Source organism: Manis javanica, chromosome 3 (genome assembly GCF_040802235.1).
Source record: "Manis javanica isolate MJ-LG chromosome 3, MJ_LKY, whole genome shotgun sequence".
Taxonomy (NCBI): Eukaryota; Metazoa; Chordata; class Mammalia; order Pholidota; family Manidae; genus Manis; species Manis javanica.
Window position 1 is genome coordinate 145,776,008 of NC_133158.1, and position 22,543 is coordinate 145,798,550.

Consider the following 22,543-nt stretch of genomic DNA (forward strand, 5'->3'; position numbering starts at 1 on the left):
TGATGACTTAAGAGCCTTTAGCTTTTCCAGATGAAGCTTAATATTCCCAAGTAGTGAATTAGAGCTTGGTAATATCTTCTTTAGTAGATAAATCTTAAGGGTATCATAAAGCCTTCTCCATCAGTTCCCTTCCTGCTTTGTTGCCTATAATTCAAGAAATTCATTGATTTTGCTTTTTATTTTTTAATTTCTTTTAAGAGTATCAGAGATCATGACTGCTGAAAAATTAAGAGAATACTATGACCGTAACATAGTACCTAATGCAATAACTATCACCAAAAGAACTCTTCCAAACTATTTGATAGAAATGAATCTAGTAATAATATACAAACTTCGACTTCTAAGAATTTAAACTGAGTAAAATAGGAAATATTCTTCGAATTTGAAAATATTATTCATTTATGAGTAAAATAAGAATACTCCAACCGACTTTGATATATTTATTCTTAAAGCAGCATTAAAAGGGTTACACCATACTACTTCCTAGAAAATAAAAGTGCTTGTTATGGAATATTTAATCTATTATTCTATCATATTCTTCAATCTTTCCTTAGAAAGTGAAAATGCCATATCTGATAAATAAATTTTTAAATAAACTATCATTGATATACAATCTTACATTGGTTTCACATAAGCACCACAGTGGTTTCAACATTCACCCATATTATCAAGTCCTCACCCCCTTTATCATGGTCGCTGTCCATTAACACACTACAATGTTATAGAATCACTGTCTGCTTCGTGCTATATATTGTCTTCTCTGTGACCTACCTATATTGCAATTGTGAATTACAGTGCCTCTTAATTTCCTTGTTCTTCCCCACACACCATCCCAACCCTTCCCCTTTGGTAAACTCTAGTCCTTTTTTGGTGTCTTGAGTCTACTATTTTTTCCTTCTCCTTTCCTTTGTTTTTACACTCCACAAATGAGTGAGATATTTGGTATTTGTCTTTCTCCACCTGGTTTATTTCACTGAGCATAATACCCTCTAGATATATTATGTTGTTGCAAACGGGAGGATTTTTCTTGTAATGGCTGAACATTATTAAATGGATAAAATCTTCTTTATCCATTCATCTATTGATAGATACTTAGGTTGCTTCCATATGTTCACTGTTGTAAATGGTGCAGCAATAAATATAGGGGTGCATATGTCTTCAAATAAGGGATCTTGTTTTCTTAGGGTGAATTAGGAGTGGAATTCCTCAGTCAAATTCTACTTTTGGTTTTTTCAGGAACCTCCATATTGCTTTCAACAACAGTTCGACCAATTTACATCCCCACCAACAATGCAAGAGGCCTCCCATTACTCCATATCCTCACAGCATCTGTTGTTTCTTGTCTTTTGGATGTTGGCCATCCTAACTGGTGTGAGGTGGTATCTCATTATGGTTTAAATTTACATTTCCCTAATGATTAGTGATGTCGAGCATCTTTTCATGTGCCTGTTGACCATCCATATTTCTTCTTTAGAGACATGTCTGTTCAGATCCTCTGCCCATTTTCTAACCAAGTTACTTGATTTTTTGAGTGTTGAGGCTTACAAGTTCTTTATATACTTTGGTGGTTAACCCCTTATCAAGTGAGTGGTCTACAAATATATTCTCCTATACTGTAGGATGCCTTTTTGTTCTGCTGATGGTGTCCTTTGCTTTACAGAAACTATTTAGTTTGATGTAGTCCCATTTGTTCATTTTTGTTTTTGTTTCCTGTGCCTGAAAAGACATGTTCAGGAAAAAATTTGCTCATATTTATATTCAAGAGATTTTGCCTATGTTTTCTTCTAAGACTTTTATGGTTTCATGACTTACATTCAAATCTTTTATCCATTTTGAGTCTACCTTTCTGCATGAAGTTAGAGAATAATACAGTTTCATTCTCTTACATATAGTTGTCCAGTTCTCCCAGCACCAGTTGTTGAAGAGGTTATTTTTCCCATTGTATATACATGGCTCCTTTATCATATACTAATTGACCACATATGTGTGGGTTTTTATCTGGGCTCTCTATTCTGTTCCATTGATCTATGGGTCTGTTCTTGTGCCAGCACCAAACTGTTTTGATTACTATGGCTTTGTAGTAGAGTTTGTAGATAGGGAGCATAATCCCCCCAGATTTATTTTCCTACTCAGGATTGCTTTGGCTATTCTGGCTGTTTTGTGGTTCCATTTGAATTTTAGAACTATTTGTTGTAGTTCTTTGAAGAATGCTGTCGGTATTGTATTGACAAGGATTGTATTGAATCTATAGATTGCTTCAGACAGGATGGCCATTTTGACAATTTTAATTCTTCCTATCCATGAACACAGACAGATTTCCACTTATTGGTGTCTTTTATGTACAATATCATGTCATCTGCAAATAGTGACAGTTTAACTTCTTCTTTACCAATCTGAATTCCTTGTATTTCTTTGTGTTGTCTGACTGCTGTGGCTAGGACCTCCAGTACTATGTTGAGTAAAAGTGGCAAGAGTGGGCAGACTTGTCTTCCTTCCAATCTTAGAGGAACAGTTTCACCTTTACGCTATTAAGTATGATGTTGGCCGTGGGTTTTTCATATATGGCCTTTATTATGTAAAGGTGCATGTCCTCTATGCCCATTTTATTGAGTTTTTATCATGAATGGATGTTGAATTTTGTCAAATGCTTTTTCTGCATCTATTGAAATGATAGTGCAATTTTTGCCCTTTTTGTTGATGTGGTATATGATATTGATTGATTTGTCAATACTGTACCATTCGGGCATCCCTGGAATAAATCCTACTTGGTCATAATGGATGATCTTTTTGATGTATTTTTTAATTCACTTTGCTAGTATTTTTTTTTATGGGGAAAGCACAAACACAGTCCCCCACTACCAGAAATGATGCAGCCTAGTTTCCCACATTTGGGGAAATTGCAGGGGTCAGCACATCTGGAGTGCAATGGATAAACCTCGCCCTGGGAAAACCACCTTCGTGATCATGGTATTTCCCCTGCCAGGTAAGTATGCTAGTATTTTGTTGAGGATTTTTGCATTGGCATGTAATTTTCTTTTTTATGATGTCTTTGGTTTTGGTATTAAGTGATGCTGGCCTCATAGAATGAGTTTGGAAGTACTCTTCTACTTTTGGAATACTTTAAGAAGGACGGATATTATTAGCTCTTCTTTAAATGTTTGATAAAATTCAGCTGTGAAGCTATCGGGGCCAGGGATTTTTTTTCCTTTGGTAGTGTTTTGATTACCAATTCAATTTTATTGCTGGTAATTGGTCTGTTCAGGGTCAGTCATGGAAGGCTGTATTTTTCTTGAAAGTTATCCATTTCTTCTCAGTTGTCCAATTTGTTGGCATATAACTTTTCATACTATTCTACTAATTCTTTGTATTTCCGTGGTGTCCGTTTTGATTATTCTTTTTTTTCTGAGGGTAAAAGAGGATTAAACCAAAGGTAATTTTGTAAACTATCAAAAAGGCTTCCTAACCAAAGGTCTCAAGTACATTTTTTCTTTTTTCAATAAAGAAAAAAGAGTTGTCTGTACTGTCAAGTATATGTGAGACCAAGTCAAAGCTAAGGCTGATTTCCAGAATGTATGTTTCTAAAATTCTGATTGATTGCTTGGAGTCTTGGGAGGGAACAATGCAGAAAAATATGCCTTTAAAGTTTGGAAGATAAAATCTTTGATGGAGGTGTAAATTGGTTTTTAACTTATTCTTCAAGGATTCTGGGGAAAAGATGGCAGTGTAAGGAGCAAGGCAGAAATCTCCTCCCCAAATCACATAAAACACAAAAATATAGCAAAGGCAGCTAAATCTGAAAATGACCTGAAGACTGTAGAACAGACTGCCTACATCTGGGGAAGAAGAGAAGACTTCACAGAAAAGAGTAAAGTGGCAAAGCCACTATCTAAAAGACCCAAGCTGTCCCCCAACCCCAGCACACAGGTGGAAGGAGGAGGAACAGAGCAGGGAGGGAGTAGAAGCCTAGGACTCCTAAATACCTGGACTGCTAAAGGCCCTGGAGATCTGCTCAGGTAACATGACTCCATATTATATGGTGCTCTAGAGATTAGTGGGACTGGAAAGCAAAGATGGTTGGAACAATCAGAGAGGCTGAGATTCCAGACACTTGTAGAGAAGAGGCACTGGTCCCACTCACCTGTGGCCCTGGCCATTGCAGCAGGCTGGAGGGAGAGTGGCTTCACAGGTGCAGCCCCAAGTGTTCTCCTTGCTGGTGCGATCAGCTGACAGCCCACACAGCCCACCTGAAATCAGATCACTACAAGCAAGACAGACAGGTACCACACCCACTACATGCCAATAGCTGGGGCTCCCACACAATTTATTGAGCTTCTGGGCATTAGAGGGTGCCTCCTACACAAATCTATTATTCCATAGGAAACACTAAAAAGAAAATGCAGAGGAATTTGATCCAAACAAAAGTGCAAGAGAAAATACCAGAAAGAGGGCTTCGTGAAACTGAAATAACCAATGTTCTTGAAAAATATTTCAAAATGAAAGTCATAAACATTCTAATGGATTTACAGAAAAGATCTCAGGGAGGACTTCAACAAAAAGAGATATAAACTAAGTTCTTAAAAATTCTCATGGTAGGAGAATTGTTGGATGAAAAACTCACAATCTTATTTTTTTAAATGAAATTGCAAGACAATCTACAAAACTTCATAAGTATGTTTTACATTCACAGAAATAAAAATTACAGACAACAAAAACCACACTAAATAGCTTCCAAAGGTATTTCCCTACCCTAAATTGGTAATAAGCTATACTTTTCAACTTGTCTTTGAAGTTAAGAGAAGATATATTACTAAGTCTGAAATAGAAAACGGGGCTAAAATAGGAAGAGAGGGAAGTATATAATTATTGGGAAGGACCTGCCACCTCATATATATTCATACAATCATTTAAGTTCAATTCTGAAAATTGCTTGAATGTTTCTGACATTGGCATAGAGCTTTGTATCTAGTGGGTCCATGGAGATTTAGGGTATCAAAAAACTCCCCTAAAGCACATGAAAAAGTATGTACATAAACATGACACTTTCTGGAAGAAGAGCTATGATTTTCATCAGATTCTCACTTTGACATCCCACTCTGCATCTGATGTGATCAAAGAAGGTTAAAAATCAACCAACAACCTATTTTTCTGCTTTTGACAAGCCAATAGACCTGAAATTTTCTCTATCCTTTGAGTAAAGCATAGAATATAAGCTGTGGACTTCTTTTTAAAGTCTTTATACTTCATTATTGGTTATAGTAATCCATTAGTACTTCATCTGAAGGTACATTCTTAGACATTGCTTATATATGTTCTCAAAATAGAGACCTTAAAAAGCAAATCTGTACCTATAAATTTCAACAAAAAGCTCTTTTTAAAAAAACATGTTACAAAATTCTAGTTACCAGCTTTACAAGTTAACAGAAATGTTCTGGTCTCTAACCAGAGAGCTCTGTTCTTTAGGTTGTATTCCACAGCTTGAGGATGGAAGACACCCTCTGGAAAGAAGAGTTCCATATCCTTTGGAATCTGAAATGACAATATGCCATTCATTTTACACTGTCATGGCACTTTTATAAGTAGCACTAGACGACCTCTACCTTGGCAGTAATAGCTCTAACAGCACAAACAACATTCTTTTTAATCTCTTATTGCCAATATCATAATGGCTACAAACACCACATGGTAATACACATACCTCAATGATAAAACATCTTTTCATGACACTCAGTATGTATATGACCAATCGCCTAAGAAGCAACTGGCAGAACAAATGTAGAACGAAGAGACCCAAATGTCCACCAGAGGTTCTGCAAAACATACAGTACAGAAGTAAATCTACATTATATCTAAATTTCAAATAAAGCAAACTCATAAGTGAGAAAGGATTACTACATTAATAAAATAAGAGATCTGGAAAGAGATCTGGTAGTCATTACACATTGTTTCATTTAGAGTAACATTTCCAATGTGCTGTTATAGTAGGAAAGGCCAACTATAAAAGTGGCCACTAACAGAAAGCATATTGGAAACAGAAAACACTACCTAAATCTATTTCACAAAAAACCATCTTTCGACAAGAGCCAGACAATGCATGTAAGTGAAAATAAAACTATTAGGAAGATAAGGGGTGGGGGCCTTCCATATGAAGGTGAACTGTAAAACTTTAGAATTTTCAGGCAGGAAATAATGCTGAAAGTTAATTGGCACACAGTGTAAAGATTCTAAAGGCAAGAGTTACTGATATAACATGAACATAGATTATTTCACAAAAATAATAGATTAACAGAACCAATCAAAACTCTAACAAAATCTACACTGGAAAAGAAAAGAAAAGGAATATATCTATAGATAATGCCAAGAGTTCTTTATTTCTTGTCACCATAATCTTATAAGGGAAAAACTTGCTATATATTTCAACAAAAATATGTGGGAGAAAGATAAGCATGTAAAATATCTTCATTGAATCTTAAGAAATTACCTAACTGGATATAGTAAAAGTATCTTATATAGTAATCTCACATCTAACATCTGTGAATGAAAAGTTTATTCTAAGCATTGAAAAACAAATAACAAGTAATTACTGAGGTTCACTACCAAAAGCATCCTATAAGTTAGACATGGTATTATTTGCAATTCCTATTGTATTTACAGCATCCACAAAATAAACATGCTTATGAAAATAAAATATTCATTCTCAGAAGATGGTACAGTAGGAAGATCCTGAACTCACCTCCTCCCATGAACATACCAAGGTTGGAACTAAATTTAAAGAAACTCCAATAACAACCTGAAGACTAACTGAACAGCTCTTCAAAAATCTAAAGATATAAAGAAAAAACCATACTAAGAAAGGTAGGAGAGGCAGAGAGGCAGAGATGCAATCTGGTCAGAAATTAAAACCCTAGCACTGACTCACAAGTGGGGAGGATATCTTGGGCATGGAGGAGCAAGGAGTTCAAGCCCTACATCTGGCACCTCTACCTTAAGGATTTGCATCAGAAAAAGGAGCCCTCAATACATTTGGTTTTAAAAATAACTCCAGGAGCTTTCAAAGTCATTAGGGCTTAACTCTTAAAGAATTAGAGGGCCATAGGAAACCCATCCTCTGCTCTTTAAGGGCCCATGCATGATCTCACTCTAAAACTAGCAAAGAAATAGCAGATTGAGAAGCACCTAGGCTATAAGTGAATGAGATTTAATAAAGAACTTTAGAGCATGGTCTGGAGGAGCAGAGATCTGTAGGAACTTTCAGCAAGAATGGAAGTGCTAGCAGATGCCATTTTTCTTGCAATCCTTCAGCCTAGCAGGCCTGATACTTGGTGGGCACCAGTTCTGGCACTCTTCAACTACTATGCTAGCATAAATAGTTCAACACACCTTAGCATTACCCTGCAGACTGCCCTGCAGGTGGGAGCCTCCAAAATGGCTCCCACCCCACTACACACAATTGCAGCCAGAAGAGCACCCCTCCAATGCAACTTCTGCCCAAAGAAGGTGGCAGAACCAACTCACCCAACAGCATGTCCCAGAAAGATGGAGCAGGGTCTCACAACCAGCCACACCACTAACTAACCACACCAATCAACATGGCCACAGTAGCTGCAGCCAGACCTCTCAGCCAGCAAGCCGGATCAGCCCTGCCATTCAGTATGCTGGCAGTACTCATGACTGTACACTGCTGCCTGGCATACCAGGGAGCAAACTTGCCCATCAATGCACCAAGAGTAGTCAAGGCCCAGTCATACAGGGAGGTACAAGCAGCCCACAGAGGGGACCTGGTTCTGGAGACCAGTGGGGATTTTGCTTACTTGACCCACAAGACAACTTCTATGTAAGGTCATTACACTCAAGACCAGGAATTGTATTTGATTTACTTAGCACATAGTGCCAAACAAAAGAGACAGAAGAACATGTTCCAAATGAAAGAGTAAGACAAAACCTCAGAAAAATAATTAAATGAAAAAGAGGTCCACCTGATGAAAAGTTCAAACTAATGGTCATAAAGGTACTCACTGAACTTGGGAGAAAAGTGGATGAACTCAGTGGAAACTTCAGCAAAGGGATATGAAATACATAAAGGAACTATCAGAGCTGAAGAATACAACTGAAATGAAAAATATCTTAAACGGAATCAACAAGTTAGAAGACATAGAAGAAAGGATCAGCATTCTGTAAGACAGAGTAGTATAAGTCATATAAGCTGTACAACAAAAAGAAAAAAGAATTTTAAAAATTGAGGATAGGTTAAGGGACCTCTGGTCAACATTATGCATGCTAACATTCATATTATAGGGGTTCCAGAAGAAAAACAGAGAAAGGGGCAGAAAACTTACCTAAAGAAAACTCCTAACCTGAGGACGGAAACAGATATACAGGTCTAGGAAGCACAGAGAACCCCAAACAAGATGAACCCAAATAGGTCAACACAAAGACACATAATAATTAAAATGTAAAATATAAAAGATAAAGAGAGAATCTTAAAAGCAGCAAGAGCTATATACAACTAGTTTCATATAAGAAAATACCCATAAGACTACGAGCTGATTTTTCAGCAAACCTTGCAGTCCAGAAAGGAGTGGCACAATATATTCATATATTCAAAGGGTCTGAAAGGTGAAAAACTACAACCAAGAATACTCTATGTAGCAGGCATTCATTCAGAATAGAAGGTGAAATGAAGGTTATTTCCAGACTAATAAAAGTTGATGGAGTTCATCACTACTTAAACCAGCCTTATGAGAAATGTAAGAGGGAATTATTTCAGTGGAAAAGAAAAGTACATAAAAAAAGAAATAAGAAAATTTTGAAATAAAAAATTTCAATGATAAAAGCAAATTTAAGGTAGTAGATCAATGGCTGATCAAACTAACATGAAGGTCAAAAGAATAGTAACTATTTCTATAATAATTACTCAAAGGATACACAAAATTAAAAAATACAAAGTATGAAATGAAATATATAAAACTGGTGGTTGAGAGAATGTAACAGTTTTATAATATGTTTGAACTTAAGTGTACATCAACTTAAAATAGACTGCTATGGGGGAGGGAAAAAGATGGTCATGTGAGAGTGAGGCAGAAACTTCTTCCCAACACTACATATAACACAAAAATACAGCAAATACAACTAATCCTGAATGAGCAACCACAAAGAAAACTGCACCAGATGGCCTATATCTGGAGAAAAGACCTCACAGAAAAGGTTAAAGTAACATATCTGCAATCTGGTGGGACCCAAGTCCTCCCCCAACCCCAGTTCACCGGCGGGAGGAAGAGAAACAGAGCAGGGAGGGAAAAGCACAAGACTGCTAAATACAGATTCCTGGAGATCTGCTCTAGGAGCACAAACCCACATTACATGGTGCTCTGGAGATTAGTGGGGTTGGAAAACAAAGACAAGCAGAATACTCAGAGAGACTGAGATTCCAGCAGCTTCTAGAGAACAAATACCTACAAACGGCGGCTCTGGGACAAAAGAAAGGCGGCATTTTTAAAGACTTCCCAACAGTGAGTGGGTTGCTAAAAGGGCAAAGACTACACAGAGTTTGCTACTCAGGAGAAAGGACAGGTGGAAAAAATTGTCTTGGCACACTCAGCTCAGCAGGTTAGGAACTTTCAGGAGCTTCAGGCCCTCCATTCCCCCAGCTGGCAATGAAGCACCAAGGCCAACCACAGCAGTATGCACACTCCACACCTTCCTCTCAGCCAGGAAAGCTGCTGCCCATGCCATTGCACCAGGCAAGCTGGAGGGCGGCCCCACCTACAGCAGCTACACGGGCATAATGCAGAGGCTCCTCCTTGTGCGCTTGGCCCACTGGCTGCGGCACTGGAAGCAGGCACTGCAGCTGGGAAGCAAGAAAGAGCTCTTTCCTCCAGAGGCATTGGAATCATTTGCCTGAAATCTACACCGTCACTCCAGGTGTTGGGCATTTCCAGAGAGTAGAGCTACTGGACACTAGAGGGCGCTGTCTACACAGTTATTATTCAATAATAATCTTCAGAAATATGAAGCAGCAAAAGAATTTTGTACAAAACAAAATCCCACAAACACCAAAAAGAGGCCTTACTGAAACTGAAATCACCAAACTTCTCAATAAAGATTTCAAAATAAAAATCATAAACATGCTCACAGAGCTAAAGAAAAAATATTCTAGCTATTAGGGAAGTCTTCAAGAAAGAGATAGAAACATCAAACTTTCAAACTGCATTTGAAAAATACAGTATCTAAAATGAAAAATACAATGGAGAGATGTAAGAGTAGATTGGATGAGGTAGAGGAGACAATAAATGAATAAAAATTAGAGAACAGGAATACAAAGAAGCTGAGGCACAGAAAGAAAAAAGGATTTTCAGGAATGAAAAAATATTAAGAGAACTATGTGATCAATCCAAAAGGAACAATAATCCCATTATAGCGGTACCAGAAGAAGAAGAGAGACAAAAAAAGGGATAGAAAGTCTCTTTCAGGAAACAAACGTTGAAAATTTCCCCAATTTGGGAAAGGAAATAGTCTCTCAAGCCATGGAAGTACACAGATCTCCTAACACAAGGGACCAAAAGAAGACAACACCAACATATATAATAATTAAAATGGCAGAAATCAAGGACAAGGACACAGTATTAAAGGCAGCCAGAGAGAAAAAAGATCAACAATACAAAGGAAAACCCATCAGGCTATCATCAGATTTCTCAGCAGAAATGTTACAGGCCAGAAGGGAATGACATGATATATTTAATGCAATGAAACAAAAGGGCCTCAAACCAAGAATACTCTACCCAGCAAGATTATCATTTAAATTTGAAGCAGGGACTAAACAATTTCCAGATAAGCAAATATTGAGGGAATTTATCTCCCACAAAACATCTCTACAGTATATTTTAGAGGCACTGCTCTAGATGGAAGTGCTCCTAAAGCTAAGTAGCTGTCACCAGAGAAAATAAAAACACAGTAAAAGAAATAAACCAATTAATTACTCAGCAAATACAAAATTAAATCAACTACCACAGAATCAGTCAAGGGATACACAAACAGTACAAAATACGACACCTAACATATAACTAGTGAAGGAGGAAGAAAAAGAAAGGAGAAAAAAACCCTTCAGATTCTATTTGAAATAGCATAATAAGCAAGTCAGACTGTTGGATACTAAAGATGCTGCCCTTGAACCTTTGGTAACCATGAATATAAAGACTGCAATGGCAATAAGTAAATATCTATTGATAAATCACCCTAAATGTAAATGGACTGAATGCACCTATAAAAAGATGAGAGTTACAGAAGGGATAAAAAAAACAATACCCAGCTATATCCTGCTGCTATAAGAGGCTCACTTCAAACCCAAAAGCATACACAGACTAAAAGTGAAGGGATGGAAAAAGATATTTCATGTAATTAATAGGGAGAAAAAAGCAGGTGTTGCAGTACTTGTATCAGACAAAATAGACTTCAAAACAAAGAAAGTCACAAGAGACAAAGGACATTACATAATGATAAAGGGGTCAGTCCAACAAGAAGATACAGCCATTATAAATATCTATGCAGTCAACACAGGAGCACATAATTATGTGAAATGAATACTAACAGACTTAAAGGGGGAAATAGAATGCAATGCATTCATTTCAGGAGACTTCAACACACCACTCACTCCAAAGCACAGGTCAACCAGACAGAAAATAAGTAACGACACAGAGGCACTGAGCAACACATTAGAACAGATGGACCTAACAGACATCTACAGAACACTCTACCCAAAACCAGCAGGATACACATTCTTGTCAAGTGCACATGGAACATTTTCAAGAACAGACCACATACTAGGCCAAAAAAAGAGCCTCAGTAAATTCAGAAGTATTGAAATCATACCATCCAACTACTCAGACCACAAAGGTATGAAACTAGAAATTAATTATGCAAAGAAAACAAAGAAGCCAACAAACACATAGGGCAACAGGCTCTTAAATAATCAAGTGATCAATGACCAAATAAAAACAGAAATCAAGTAATACATAGAGACAAAGGAAAACAATGACTCAACACCCCAACTTCTGTGGATTGCAGCAAAGGCAGTTCTAAGAGGAAAGTATATAGCAATACAGGCTTATCTCAAGAAAGAAGAACAATCCCAAAATAACAGCCAAAACTCACAATGAATGAAACTAGAAAAAGAAGAACAAATGAGACCCAATGTTAGTAGAAGGAGGGAACATAATAAAGATCAGAGCACAAATAGATAAAATTGAGAAGAATAAAACAATAGGAAGACTCAATGAAACCAGGAGCTGGTTCTTCAAGAAAATAAACAAAATAGATAAACACCTAGCCAGACTTATCAAGAAAAAAGAGAGTGTACATGCATAAACAAAATTAGAAATGAGAAAGGAATAACCACTATGGCCACCACAGAAATACAAAGAATTATTAGAGAATACTATGAAAAATTATATGCTAACAGAATGGATAACCTAGAAGAAAGAGACAACTTTCAAGTAAAACACAACCTTCCAAGACGTCTTTCTTCCAGGAAGAAACAGAAAATCTGAACAAATTACCAGCAATGAAATTGAACTGGTAATCAAAAAACGACCTAAAAACAAACTTCCTGGACCAGATGGCTTCCCTGCTGAATTTTATCAGACATTTAGAGACCTAATACCCTTAAAGACTTAATATCTTCCTTAACATTTCCCAAAAAGCAGAAAAGGAGAGGATACTTCCAAACTCATTCTATGGAAGCAGCATTACTCTAATATGAAAACCAGGCAAAGACAACACAAAAAAAGAAAATTACACACCAATATTCCTGATGAACATAGACGGAAAAATATTCAACAAAATATTAGCAAACTGAATTCAAAAATATATCAAAAAGATTACCCATCATGGTCAAGTGGGATTTAATCCCAGGATGCATGAATGGTACAATATTCGAAAATCCATCAACATCGTACACCACAGCAAGAAAAAGGACAAAAATCACATGATTATCTCAATAGATACTGAAAAAGCATTTGATAAAACTCAACATCTATTTATGATAAAAACTCTCAACACAATGGGTATAGAAAGCAAGTACTTCATTATAATAAAGTCCATATACAACAACCAGAGGCAACAACATACTTAACAGTGAAAAGCCAAGAGCTGTTCCTCTAAGATCAGGTACAAGAAAAGGATGCCCACTCTCTCCACTTTTATTCAACATAGTGCTGGAGGTCCTAGCCACAGCTTTCAGATAACACAAAGAAAACACAGGGATCCAGATCGGTAAGGCAGAAGTTAAACAGTCACTGTTTGCTGATGACATGATATTGTACATAAAAAACCCTAAAGAACCCACTCCAAAACTACTAGTATAATGGAGTTCAGCAAAGTTGTAGGATACAAAATAAATACACACAAATCTTTTGAATTCTTATATACTAATGATGAACTAGCTGAAAGAGGAATCAGGAAAACAATTCCATTCACAATTACATCAAAAAGAATAAAATACCTAGGAATAAACCTAACCAAGGAAGTGGAAGACCTATACACTAAAAACTACAAGACACTCATGAGACAAATTAAACAAGACACCAAAAAATGGAATACATCCAATGCTCATGAATAGGAAGAATAAATATTATCAAAATGGCCATACTACCTAAAGCAATCTACAGATTCAATGTAATCTCTATCAAAATACTGACAGCATTCTTCAAAGAACTAGAAGAAAGAGTTCTAAAATTCATATGGAACCACAAAAGACCCTGAAAAGCCAAAGCAATCCTGGGAAGGAAGAATAAAGTTGGGGGAATTATGCTCCCTGACTTCTAGCTCTACTACAAAGTCACAGTAATCAAGACAATTTGGGACTGGCACAAGAACAGACCCATAGATCAATGGAAGAGAATATAGAGAGCCCAGATATATACCCACACATATATGGCCAATTAATATACAATAAAGGAGCCATGGATATACAATGGGGAAATGACAGCCTCTTCAACAGCTGGTGTTGGCAAAACTGGACAGCTACATGTAAGAGAATGAAACTGGATTACTGTCTAACTCCACACACAAAAGTAAACTCGAAATGGATAAAAGGCCTGAATGTAAGTTATGAAACCAGAAAAGTCTTTCAAGAAAACATAGGCAAAAATCCTTTGAATATAAATATGAGCAACTTTTTCCCAAACACATTTCCTTGGACAAGGGTAACAAAAGCAAAAATTAACAAATGGGACTGCATCAAACTAAAAAAGCTTCTGTACAGAAAAGGACACCATCAGCAGAACAAAAAGGAATCCTATGGTATGGGAGAATATATTAATAAATGACATATCCGATACGGGGTTGACATCCAAAATATACAAAGAGCTCACACACCTCAACAAACAAAAAGCTGATAATCCCAATTAAAAAATGAGCAGAGGATCTGAACAGACACTTCTCCAAAGAAGAAATTCAGATGGCCAACAGGCACATGAAAAGATACTCCACATGCGCTAATCATCATGTAAATACAAATTAAAACCACAATGAGATATCACCTCACACCAGTTAATATGACCAACATCAACAAGCAACAACAAATGCTGGCAAGGATGCAGAGAAAGGGGAACCCTCCTACACTGCTGGTGGGAATGTAAATTAGTTCAACGATTGTGGAAAGCAATATGGAGGTTCCTTCAAAAACTAAAAATAGAAATACCATTTGATCCAGGAATTCCACTCCTCGGAATTTACCTGAAGAAAACAAGATCACAGATTCAAAAAGACATATTTGCACTCCTATGTTTATCGCAGCACTATTTACAATAGCCAAAACATGGAAGCAACCTAAGTGTCCATCAGTAAATGAATGGATAAAGGAGATGTGGTACATATAAACAATGGAATATTATTCCTCCATAAAAGAAATCTAATCCTTCCATTTGCAACAACACGGATGGAGCTAGAGGGTATTATCCTCAGTGAAATAAGCCAGGCAGAGAAAGACAAATATCAAATGATTTCCCTCATTTGTGTGGTATAACAACAAAGCAAAACTGAAGAAACAAAACAGCAGCAGGCTCACAGACTCCAAGAACAGACTAGCAGTTACCAAAGGGGAGGTGTGAGGGAGTGTGAGTGGGGAGGGAGGGAGAAGGGGACTGAGGGGTATTATGATTGGTACACATGGTGGGGCAGGGGGATCACAGGGAAGGCACTATAGCACAGAGAAGACAAGTAGTGACTCTATAGCATCTTACTGTGCTGATGGACAGTGAGTGCAATGGGGTGTAGGGTGGGGGCTTGATAATATAAGTGAATGCAGTAACCACAATGTTGGTCATGTGAAGCCTTCATAAGATTGTATATCAATGAACCTTAATAAAAAAAAACTGGTGTGGAAAAAAACCACCTTGGGGAAAGAGAAATCATAAAATCACTACACATTTGGGAACCATTTCATCCACCACTATTTGTCTATCTTGGGATTAACTTCTCTACACTCGAGTCCTCATCTAGAAGATAGTCTAAAATAACCTTACCTCCCCAAAAATTCTGCATCCATACCTCTCCAGGGCCTCACAGCCACCTCTGAAAGTTATAATCAAATCAACAAGACTTACATAAGAAGAGTATTTCCAACACAAATGCACAAAGAATAAAAGCTCCTTAGGAAACTGTAGCAAACTAGTGCCCTGTAAAGAAGTAAGTAAAAGCTGACCAAGGAAACAATAATGTCAATGTGAGTAAATGTCAAGTTCCTTTAAGTGGGTTTAATTATTCTCTTGGAGCATAACATGGCAAAAGCAGGCACATCTATTAGTTTATTAAAAAGTCAAAAGTGAAAAATGGTTTTTAAAAAGTTCTTTTTAATGACTTACACATCATGCATGATACTTACACAATTTAGAAACAGAATTACAGGTAGAATGAGTTCAATACTCATTTTATAGATGAGAACACTTGAGATTCAGAGAGACTGATCCAGAACATTTTCTATGCTACTTCTAAGTTGTCTTTAATGTCATGTCCTATAATTTTAAATTAATTTCTGCATGATAGAAATAAAATCAAGGAGAAGTAATTATTATCAAACTTAAATCTCAATCCATAAATTGAAAACTAGTAAGACCTAGAACATGCCCATGTTTCTTTAACAGTCAAGAGGATCAGCTTTTAGCATGCTTGGGTTGCAAACTGTGATTACTGTGTATGATGGTATAAGGTATCCATGTCTAGGTAGACAAGTAAATGACAAGGCCTTCCAAGGAAATGCCTATAAGTCAAGATCTCAAAGATGAATAGGAGATGATAAGAGAGAACATTTCAAACAGAAGCACACATTTAAGGGTCCTGGGAGAGGGAAAAAAGAACTGTAAAGTATAAATATGACTGGGATTACAAAGATGTGATTGAAAAGGCAGGAAGAACCAGATCAGGAAGGGACTGCAGACCTCATCAACACTTTGGATTGTATTCTTAACCACTGAAATAAGGGAGATACTATCAGATTTGCATTTTGGCTATCATATAAAGAATAATTTGGAGGAGAAACTCCAGAAAGCTATTTAAAAACCAGTATTCTATGATTTGAAAATGACTAATTACTTTTCCTCTTAAAATATTCAGAATCATTTCTGGGCCTAGTAGAACAGCTCGTGGCAGTAAACAGCATAGTTAAGAATTTATATTCCTCAAAAAATTAAAAATAGAACTACCACATAATCCAGCTATTCCACTTCTGGGTATTTACCCAAAGAATGCAAAAACACTAATTTGCAAAGATGTATGCACCTCTACGTTCATTCAGCAGTATTTACAATAGACAACACACAGAAACAACCTAAATGTTCGCTAATAGATGAATGGATAAAGAAGTTGTGTATCTATACAATGTAATACTACTCAGCTATAAAAAAGAATGAAATTTATTTTTTGTCACCATTTGTTACAACATGGATGGACCTTAAAAGCATTATGCTAAATAAGTCAGAGAAAGACAAATACCATATGATTCCACTTATATATGGAATCCAAAAAACAAAACAAATGAACAAACAAAACTCAGAGATATGGAGAACAAAAGGAAGTTTTCAGAGAGAAAGGGAATGCGGCACTAGACAAAATGGGTAAAAGGGTCAACTGTATGGTGACAGATGATAACTAGAGTTATTGTAGTGATCATTTTGTAGTGTAAACAAATATCAGATTATGTTGTATGCCTGAAACGAATATGATGTTATGCACCAATCTTACCTTCAGTAAAAAAATAAATAAATAAAACTTATACAAAGTTTCAAACCATGTTATTTAGGTGTGACAATGATATCGGCTTATCAAATATTGAGGTGTTAACCACAAAGTAACAACTTTCATCTAATTAAATTAGTTTTGAGTAACCTTGCAATAGTATGCACATGTACCAGAATTTTTGTAAAGGGCTAGAAAAAAACTATCAATGAATTCATCACTACTGGTTTCAGTCACCTGAATAAATATTTAGTGATGCCTATTCTCAAATAATTTGTTTAATACTTAATAAAAACTGTACCATAAGGTATAAATTCTTAAGAAAAAAAGACATTGTATCAAATATTATAATTACAATTATTTGAAAACTCCACATTTGTCTCTCATAAACTACATAATTAAACATTAACTGAACACCTTTCCAAAGAAACTCTTATTCTACTAGTATTAGATAGAGAATTCTTCCAGTGAGGAGGCAAAAAAAGTTTTTCCTACTTGTATACTATCAAGAACGAAAGTCAGACTAATCAAGATTCCCACCAAGAACTCTGACATCAACTAATATTTCACTGATAATTCAGTAAAATAAAATTCAGTATATATAACCTTGATCTTTGTGAAACAACTCCTCCCTTGGAGATCTTCCATTTGCCATTTCAAAATGACTAATCTAAAACATGCTGAAAACTGTGCAAGGCAGATTTTTCACTTAAAAAGTTAACAATGTAATTTTATAAGTCAAAACCTACAGAGAGAAAATACTATTGGTATATACAAGTTCAGTCTCTGAAAATATAACTCTATAAAATCAAGATGCAAATATAAATGCTCTTTAAAACAATCTAAAAGGAAAAAACATTTTAATTTTCCTAGGAGTTAAAATGTTTATAAACAAATGGCTTAAAAATTAGTCTGGAAAAAAAGAAGCCTAGAACTACCTTAAACAATAAATAATCATTTAAGAGTCTTCAGACATAGGTTAAAATATTCTTCTCACATAAATTTTTACATAATTTTACTCCTACCATTCTAACAAAGTATTATGCTCTAATAAGGACTATCCTAATCTTCACCCAGCAATATTTTCAGGCTGATATTATTCTCATTTCCTTGAATAATATCCATACTCCAGGGCCATTTTCCTTCTCATATTCAATATCATGCATGCTTGTATCAAGGTTCCTTTCTTCATATCCTGTCACAGTATCAATCACTGCCTCCTGTCCACTCAATCCACTTTTGATTTATCAGCCGCCGTCTTTCTGGACTCCATAACTCGACCCAAACCATTTTAACAAGACATTGACAAATAGTACCCAGTATCACATCAACCTGTTCCACTTAGTAAACTAAGAAACAGTAACTGTGACATCTCTGCATAAGTATTCCATTCTATTCCCCAGACTGATGTATATTAATGAGGAGATGGTATTTGAAATGCTCCTTCCACATCAGCATCTAATATGATCAAATTAGGAAATGGGATGATTTATTAAATTTTGTAGAGCTGAAATATTTCTTTATATCGCTATATGTGTGGTTTCAGAAAGTGAGCTGTTGCATTCAATTTTTCTACTGAGGATGTGCCTGCATTTCACAGACGCATTATTGTCTTTAAAAAGATTGCAAGAAGGCAAAATGTTATTAAGCAAATGCTCAGTAAAACAAACTAAATCAGTTTTAAAATTCCTAATTTAATGTAAATCTTGGTTGTTTCACTGAAATCCAGTTTGTGATCTTATTAAGTCATATTTGCATTGTACTGTCTTGCTGTAAGACAGTTTTTTAAATTTATAGCATTACCAAGCAACTCCACTTGACTTTTAAGATACGTCCTCAATAAAATAATTGCTCTATAAGCATGTATTTTGTTATTTTAAGATACAAGACAAAATAAAGATCAGTGGGTTAACAAGAATAAATAAAATACAAAATCAACTATTTGACTCATTTCTCTAATTTTCATAATTAGATGTTAAAATGTTTCTATTAAAGTGCTCTCCAACTTAAAGTTCAATAATTGTTTCATGGGCAGCTTGAACTTTAAGAATGAACTTATTTTTCACATTATATTTGTATGTGTTAATATATTCTCCCAGAAAAAAAACAACAAAAAAATCAAAGAGCAAATGAGGAAGAATAAATGTGAACCTCACATATTTTCCACAAGCAGATTTTCACCACATTTTAATACATCTTCTATTTTCTGGATATCCATATATTCCAGAAGTCAAACTCTACTCACTTTAGAATTGTAGAATTTTCAATACAAAATCTACATTTATGTCAGGATCTAGCTAATCTCAGCATACTGGTCTTATATATTCAATAGTTTACTAATGGACCCACACGATTTCTTTTCATTCACAGCAAATCAAAAGATTTAAAAAAATGAATTCTGAAGGTATTCTGATTTTACTGATTAGAATATAGCCGTAAAATTCAATAGAGCAATGCAATGCAGGAAGTGTATGAGGAGAAGGATAACATTACAAAAACAAAAAGGGAAAGGATAGACCACCCAGTAAAGAGTTGGGATTCCAAGATATATACTACTTTAATTTTATGTGAAAAAGGATCAATAGTTTAATTACTTTTATATGAAGCAGCAACATTATAATTTAGAAGAGGTGAATTAAATTCAAAAAATATTTTTTAATTAAAAAAACAAAAAAAGTTCAGTATTATTCAAGTGAAGAAATAACATGAACAATACTACATTATTAAAATAAAGTACTATCTTACTCCTTAATACTAGGAAAATGGCACAAGACAAAGAACATCAGAAATGCCGTCCTTTGTTCTTTAAATAAATAATCAAGGCATAGAGAATATGGAAGTAAACATTTTAAGAATCTATAAAACTATTAAATTATGTAAAATAGAAACAAACTTATTAGTATATTTTCATATGTAGTATATAGAAATAATAAATGATTTTTTAACTAACATTTGTACTACTTTTTACAGTTTACTAAGTATATTCAAAACACTATTTTATTAGATAAATGCATTTTCAGAAGTTATGCCACACTTTTTCAATTAATAAATAACTCTTATTTGATCTACTTGCAATACCACATTCTTAATGAAAATTTCCTAATTTTCTCTATACAATAAGCACTCTCTTCCCTAACACCTTTCACAGTTGTAGTCTATGGGATAAAATTTGTAGATTTAACCAATCTCATTCAGTGTGCATGTGTGTTTTTGTGTTTGTGTACATGCACGCACACACGTAATGTGCTTATCATCCCACTAAGTTTGAATGTTTCTCATGAGTAGAATCCTATATAGCAACGAAGGGGAAAGAAATCACAAAGATATGACAATTAAAACAATACACTTTATGAAACAGAAAAAAAATAAAATCATTAATTCCTTCAAATTTACATTAACTCTCCAAGTCTAAAGATAGAAGAATGTGTCAATATCTACCTACATAGGTGTATCTGCAGCATGAAAGAAAAAAACAGGAAATAGAAATAAAACTAATCATTAAGAAAATAGCTGATTTCAAATGCCATTCCTTATACTTACAAACTACAGCAAAATATCTTTATACAATAACTGCTATATAATGATAAAAATACTAGCAATTTTATAAACAGATTTACACTTATTCTAGAAAAAATCTAACATCAATAAATGAAATTTGAAAGTAGTAGTATTATTATAACTTCTTACTGAGAATATATATTATGTTCATACATATGAAGAGGATGCAGTTTTCAGAAATAACCTGTCAATTAATTACCTTACGTCACACAAAAATCTTCAATTTGACTTCTTGAATCAAAATCAAAATATGCCTCTATTTAGTATAACACAGAAAAGACAAGTAGTGATTCTATACCATCTTACTACACTAATGGACAGTGACTGTAATGGGGTATGTGGTGGGCACTTGATAATGGGGGGAGTCTAGTAACCATAATGTTGCTCATGTAATTGTATATTAATGATATCAAAAAATATATATATGTCTCTATTAAGAAAAACAACTCATGCCAAAGAGCCTAGAGAGTCAGTAATGTCAGGAAATATTTGTCTGGGAATGTCGAGTTCATCACTAAATCTGTGAAAGTCCTGAACACCAGCTACACTCAATGGATCTTTTGAATATGGTGTAATATACACCATTACTTTAGCTACATGTCAACCAATAAAAAAAAAAAATCAAGCTCACTAAGGGGTCTTCAATACACAGACATTGCTAACAAAGTTACAAAAACCAAGGGATGAGTGAAAACAAACAAAAAAAAGATGAAAATGTGTTAGAAAATAAACTGCAGTCATTTCAATAGATAAGAAAACACATTTGACAAAAATCAACATCTATTGTTGCTAAAAACATTCTCAGGAACAAGAAATACAGGATTCTTCCTCAGTTTTATAAAGAGCAGTAGCAGAAAACCTATAGCTAACACGAAATTTGAAGGTGAAATACTGACTACTTTCCTCCTAAGATAGGGACAATGGCAAGGATACCTATCCTCACCACTTTTCTTCAACTAGATTGAACTAAAAATCCTACACAATGTAATGAGCCAAGAAAAATGAGTGAATGGTATACAGTTTAAAGAAGATAAGTAAAATTTTGGTCTCAGTCAGACAATATGATTGTTTTCACAGAAGATCCTAAGGTATATTCAAAATATTTTCTAGAATAAGATTAGCAAGGTTACAAGATTCAAAACAGATATTCAAAAATATGTACAATATACATTATGCAAAATATAAAATATGTAGTCAAATGTATTTCTACATATTGGCAACAAATTATTGGAAAATGAAATTTTTAAATATCTTTTCCAATAGTGTCCAAAAATTAAAAATTGAATTAACAAAAGCTGTGCAAGACTGCTGTAATAAAAACCACAAAATGTTGTTAGGAGAAATAACGAAAATGCAAATAATGCAGTGATATACTATGCAGACTATAAAAGTCAATTTGTTATGATGTTAATTCTCTTATTCTATTCAGTTAACTCCAATAAAAATCCCAACAGGATAATTTGAGGAAATTGTCAAGCTAATGCTAACCTTTATATGGAAATGCAAAAAATAGTATCTGATTTCAAGAAATAACTATAAAATTTAATAATGAAAATGATGGGGTATTGGTGCAAAAATAGATTAATGGAACTAAATGACAGTCTAAAAAGAGAATCACTTTCATATAAGCGGGTGTCTGAAAAGGCACCAATATATTTGTAGGAAAATGAAACTCTTTTAAAAATAGTACTACACCACCCTATGAAAAGAAAAATGAACTCTATCCATATCTCACAACACAAAAAACAATTTGAGAATGACA

The 22,543-nt window shown here is 34.9% G+C and overlaps 1 protein-coding gene and 1 non-coding gene across 2 annotated transcripts in view; both read right to left on the bottom strand.

Annotated features, from left to right (window-relative positions):
* RSRC1 (arginine and serine rich coiled-coil 1) overlaps positions 1-22,543 on the bottom strand; it is a 441,266-nt gene that overhangs the window by 383,273 nt on the left and 35,450 nt on the right. Inside the window, exons 4-6 of the mRNA XM_036997926.2 lie at positions 5,696-5,807; positions 5,403-5,526; positions 4,139-4,244 (exon numbers count right to left, since the gene is read on the bottom strand). Of these exons, the coding sequence (XP_036853821.1) occupies positions 4,139-4,244; positions 5,403-5,526; positions 5,696-5,807 (342 nt within the window). The remainder of the gene's footprint in view (positions 1-4,138; positions 4,245-5,402; positions 5,527-5,695; positions 5,808-22,543) is intronic.
* On the bottom strand, positions 2,828-2,991 carry LOC118968275 (U1 spliceosomal RNA). Its single transcript, XR_005055848.2, has one exon. It is a non-coding gene; the product is annotated as a U1 spliceosomal RNA (small nuclear RNA).